Source organism: Gekko japonicus, unplaced genomic scaffold (assembly GCF_001447785.1).
Source record: "Gekko japonicus isolate JY-2015 unplaced genomic scaffold, Gekko_japonicus_V1.1 scaffold1400, whole genome shotgun sequence".
In the NCBI taxonomy this organism is placed as follows: domain Eukaryota; kingdom Metazoa; phylum Chordata; class Lepidosauria; order Squamata; family Gekkonidae; genus Gekko; species Gekko japonicus.
In genome coordinates, this window is record NW_015166462.1 from 11218 (window position 1) to 17036 (window position 5819).

A 5819-nucleotide genomic window follows, 5' to 3' on the forward strand; every position below is an offset into this window, starting at 1 on the left:
CCTTCTCACAGGAAGAAATTCATCTTCGACCTAAAAAAATCCTCTTTGTGAATTCTGAAGAGCCACTTTGAGAAAATAATGGGATGCAGCAAGCAGTGGCATTAACTTGTATCTCCTGAAATGGCCTCTAGCTATTTCTTTGGCTATAGATTCCATTTACCACACTCACCACCACCACCACCCCAATCTCCAGGCTGTTAACTGGGGGAAGTGGCCTTTCTCAAGGGCTGGATCTGACTGTGGGGCCTCTAGTTTACTGACTCCGATGTTAGTGTGGACAGGATGGTACACTGAGACATCAGTTCCTGTCACCACAGCAGCTGAGGGGGGGCAGTGCTCTTGCCATCACTGAAACATTTCTGGTTGTATTTGTGTAGAGCCTCCTTCACACTTATAGGGTTGCCAGCTCTGTGTTGGGAAATACCTGGAGGTCTGAGAGGTGTAACCTGGGAAGGGCAGGGTTTGGGGAGAGGGGTTAGCATGGCACAAAGCCCTAGAATTCACACACACTCACCCAAAGCAGCCATTTTCTCCAAGAAAACTGATCTCTGTAGTCTGGCTATCAGCTGTAAAAGCGGGAGGTCTCCAGGCCCCACCTGGAGATTGGCAGCCCTACACATCCAGAATTGGTTCACAAATGCATGCGGCGGAGGAAGGCTTCACATCAGGCCAGGCATGTCTGTGAACCGACCTCTGGGCACAGGGCATCCTGGGATGAGCAAGAGACCAATGTTTCTCAAGGAGAGTCGTCGTCCCCCCCAGCAGATTTGGAGATGCCACCACCATTTCTGCTTTGTTGTTGTTGTTCAGTCGCACAGTCGAGTCCGACTCTTCGCGACCCCATGGACGAGCTCTCTCCAGGCCTTCCGGTCTTCTGCCGTCCTCTGAAGTTGGCTCAACTTCATGTTCGTTGCATCGATGACACTGTCTAACCATCTCATCCTTTGCCGTCCCCGTCTTCTTTGGCCTTCAATCTTTCCCAGCATCAGGGTCTTCTCCAGTGAGTGCTCCCTTCTCATTTGGTGGCCAAAGTATTTGAGCTTCAGTTTCATTATCTGGCCTTCCAGGGAACAGTCAGGGTTGATTTCTTTGAGGATTGACTGATTTGTTCTTCTTGCAGTCCAAGGGACTCTCAAGAGTCTCCTCCAGCACCATAGTTCAAAAGAATCTATTCTTCGGCGCTCGGCCTTCCTTATAGTCCAGCTCTCGCAGCCATACATGACTACTGGGAATACCATTGCTTTGACCATGCGGACTTTTGTTGGCAGGGTGATGTCTCTACTTTTTATCATGCTGTTTAGGTTCGCCATCGCTTTCCTCCCAAGGAGCAGGCGTCTTTTAATTTCATGGCTGCAGTCACAGTCTGCGGTGATCTGGGATCCCAGGAACGTGAAGTCTGTCACTACTTCCACAGCTTCCCCTTCTATTTGCCAAGGAGTGATGGGGCCGGATGCCATGATCTTAGTTTTTTTGATGTTGAGCTTCAAGCCCACTTTTGCGCTCTCCTCTTTTACTCTGAGCAAGAGGTTCTTTAGATCCTCTTCACTTTCAGCCATTAGAGTGGTATCATCTGCATATCTGAGGTTGTTGATCTTTTCCCCAGCAATCTTAATTCCCGCTTGTGATTCATCCAGGCCAGCATTTCGCATGATGTACTCTGCATATATATTAAATAAGCAAGGCGACAATATACATCCTTGTCGTACTCCTTTTCCTATGCTGAACCAATCAGTTGTTCCATATCCGGTTCTAACTGTCGCTTCTTGGCCCTTATACAGGTTTCTCAAGAGACATGTGAGGTGGTCTGGTACTCCCATCTCTTTAAGGACCTGCCATAGTTTGTTGTGATCCACACAGTCAAAGGCTTTAGCATAGTCAATGAAGCAGAAGTAGATATTTTTCTGGTACTCTCTTGCTTTCTCCATAATCCAGCGAATGTTGGCAATCTATCTATCTATCTATCTAATCTTCTATTATCTATCATCTGCTGTATCTTTATGTCGCCACCCCCCATATTTATTTTCCCTTTTGTTAATGTGTTTGCTCACATCCTAATTTACCCACAATGGCCAGTGTATCCATATGAAACCCACCCATCTTCTCTTGTTTTGTATCTTTCTACATATCTAATCTATGTGGTCATTGTCTTCTAATCTGTGTGTGTGTGTGTTTGTCCATCTATCACTGATATTTTTCTACATGTGGACTTAAGCAAGGTTTAATTTGTACCAGAATATTCCACCCCAGAACATGGCATGAAACAATATAATTAAAACAAAAGTGCCTCTGGGCATGTGCAGTGTGCTTTCCCCTTACCAATGAGCCCCATCACAAGCAGGTCGCTCTCATCTCTGGGGCTTTTTTCTGCCAGGGGATGTAACTTCTTTCAGCCTGAAGTCCCAGAACTTCTTCTCCTGGCTATTTGTCCATCTGTTGGTCTTTTTTTTTTTTTTTTTTACAGTCTTTCTAATATCAGTCGCGCAAGGACAGAAGGATGGATTGATATTGTTAGGGGAGTTATTGTGGTGTACAGTGAAGGCTGCTGAAACCCAGATTCAAACCCCAGCTCACCCTTAGAGTCAGTTCACTGGCTGACCATAGGCCAGTCACTATCTCTCTGAGAATCTGCCTCCCCGGGGTTATTGATCAAGATGGGTAGCCCTGTTAGTCTGTCTGTTGCAGTAGAAAAGAGTCTAGTAGCACCTTAAAGACTAACAAAAATTGTGGTTGGGTATGAACTTCTTTAAGCCACTGCTCATTGTTTCCAAATCCTTAATCTTTTCTACTCCCGGGGTTACTGTGAGGATAAGAGAGGGAAGGGAACCACCTTGACCAACTTGGAGGAAAATTTGGGTAGCACTCAAATGTACGTACAGGGTTTTCAGGCAGAGGTACTTTGCCCTTAAAGTTCCATGCTTCTGCCTCCCGGACTCCCCACTAATTAACCCGTTCCCTTCCATTTCTCTCTTCCTGCAGTGCAGTTTGTCCCTGCAAAGACCTACGAGGACTGGTGGGCGTACAAGGAGACTCTTCATGGTAGCTTTGTGCCAGGTACGAGCCCTTGCTCACGGGTGATCGTGGGGGAAGTCTCAGAGAGCCGGTAGTGGCTTAGCCCCCTTTTTTGCTTCTTCCGTTTTTAATATGCCCATCCCCAATGATTCTCCCCAATATCTGATGGGGCAACATGTGGACTGAAAACCGTACCTTATAAACAATTATTCTTGGGAACAGAACATATATAGCCCCAAATACTGGGCTGTGTAGCTCTGAAGGCAAACATTTTTCCTCTTCTTCTTCTTCACACAATGGCATATCGGCCAACGGCCTGTGGAACTCACAACCACAGGAGGTCATAAAGATCAGTAGCAGTGTTCCCTCTAAGCTGAGTTGGTGTGAGCTAGCTCACAGTTTTTTAGCCTCCAGCTCACACATTTTTGTCTTAGCTCAGGAAGGGTGGCTCCAGAGCAAACTAATCTATGCGGTAGCCAAATGACTTGCTCACAACTTTGATGCCGGTAGCTCACAAAGTAGAATTTTTGCTCACCAGACTCCACACCTTAAAGGGAGCACTGATCAGTAGAGTAGTTGAATCTGGTGTGGCCTTTCCACTGAGGACATACTATTACAGGAGGAAGAAAAGATCCTGGGAGAATGGACCATAAATCTGCATTTTCAGATGGGTGTCCTTTTTAACTAGACAAATTTAGAGAAGGCGGCTCTCTCAGTGGACATTAGCCACAGCAAGTGAAATAAACAGAGACTCTGTGGTTGGAATCAGTGTTCCTATGGATGCTGGAGGAAACGTCAGGACATGGAACTTGCTGCTGAGCTGCCCCAGGTGGTGGTGAGGGGACATCTAGCTGGCCACAGTTGACGGCAGAATGCCAAACAACATGGAGCCTTGGTCTCATTCAGCAGGTTGATTCTTAAAGGTGAACGGATTGGGTGAATACTGGGAATGGGGGTGTGAGGCAAACAGAAGTGCGTCTATGCCAGAAAAAGAGGCATGAAGATGGAAAGTAAATGGATGAGTTCTGGGATATGCGGGGAATGGAAGAAAGATAAATGTGGAGTGAAAGGGTGGATGGAGAAATCATTTTGGAGACAGGACAATAAGTTATACAGGGCATTTTGCTACTCCCTTGATGACAAGATTTTGTTCTGATGCTTGGGATGGGGCGACATCTCACACTTGGCTTGCTTTCTGGTAGGATTATTGCATCTTTCCTTTAAAAGGCTAGCATGTTTCCAGTCCTCATGGTGGTGCAGAAATGCTCAGATGTACACTGACGGTGTCTGATAAAAGTTGAGAAAGCAGAGCGGCTCTTGGCCTGGATTTCACTCAGAACGCGTGCCCCTTGGGATTCTGCTGCCTCGTTCCAGAACTTCAATTCCCACCTAAATGGCCCTGGCCCCTCTCCGTGTTTTGCTTTCTTCCACCCTGAAACCATAGGTGCCCCTTCTTTTCTTCTTCCAGAAGCAAATATCCCCCTATCACACGCACCCCTTCCTTTCCTAAACCTTAACCCCCTTCGAAACTTCTAAGTAAAACAGATGTCTCCCCAAACCACCACCAGTGTTGCAGCTGGGATCACCCCAGACTGCGTTAAACGGATGCATGCAAAAGGGCTCCTCCATTTGCATGATTAATTCTGAGCTCAGGACTGGGCTTTTCCTTGGCGCGGAACGTTGGCACCAGTTCCAGGTTGCCAGTTTAGTTTTTTCCCCCATGCCAGATGGGAATCTGTGCCTCTCTCCTGACCCCCTGCGTTGAAGGTTGGGGATGACTTACGGAGTCCCGGGTGGGGTGGGGGATGTCTCCTTAGCCGTGCTGCCAGGGAGGGGACGCTGATTCGGGAGAGACTGGTGCGCCGTGCCTGTACGCAGTGCTGAGGCGAGGTGGGGGGGGGGCTGGGCTCGGTGACTGCAAGAGGCTGCATTAATATTTAATATCTCCCTCACCAGCTTCAGCGATGCAGTGAACGGCAGTCAGAGGGAAACAGGGCCACAGCCTCTGTGCGTGTGTGTGTGTCTGTGGCGAGGCAGGGGAAACTGGGCATGATGGGCTTGAACCCACAGTGGCCCCCACAGGTCTGGGGAGCGTGAGAACAGAAGGGAAAGGATACGTTCCCACGCTGAGAGAAAGCGGGATTTTTTTAAAGCGAGGAGGGGGGAGAGAAATTAAATATATACACGTTGATGAGAATACAAAAACATGCAGCCCCACTGAGGGCATGAGGAATGAAACGAGCCCCGGCGCACCTAGAGGGAGGAGGGCAGACATTTTGCATCCCGAAAACGCACGTAATACACCACCTCGGCAAAAACTATTTCTTTGCCTTCTTCAAACACACAGAGGCGGCTTAGCCGAGAGAAACCGGCTTTGGCGTGAATTCACACGAGGCAAATGTATGTCTGCGCAGTTCTAACAAACGCACACGCTGACTAAAATTGACTTTCTCGTGTGCAATAAGGACACGCCGCGTAGGTATAAACCCTCTCTGGTTAAAACACCCACAAGCACAAATAGTGTTAATCTGAATCTGTTCTCTCTTACACACACCGTTCTGTTTCTTTCTTTTTTAAAAAAGTAGTACTTATTGTAATAGGACATTCAATATCATCTTTCCCCAATACATAACAATAAAAGGGGGGGAAATGGGTTCCCCCAGCTCTTCCTTATGCAAGCAAAGATCCCTCTTGGTTAAAACTTTTGTGTGCACACACACCATGGAGGCGCTCTGTGTTCACAGACCCACGTATGCCCAGAGTTAAAAATAGAAACATGTAACCCTTATGAGGCATCTCGACTGTCACTC

General features: G+C 47.5%; 1 protein-coding gene across 1 annotated transcript in view; it reads left to right on the top strand.

Annotated features, from left to right (window-relative positions):
- Nucleotides 1–2651: 2651 nt before the first annotated feature.
- The window catches only part of CA11 (carbonic anhydrase XI), a 16322-nt gene continuing 13154 nt past the window's right edge, over nt 2652–5819 (top strand). Inside the window, exons 1-2 of the mRNA XM_015412059.1 lie at nt 2652–2655; nt 2977–3051. Coding sequence (XP_015267545.1) covers nt 2652–2655; nt 2977–3051 — 79 coding nt within the window. The remainder of the gene's footprint in view (nt 2656–2976; nt 3052–5819) is intronic.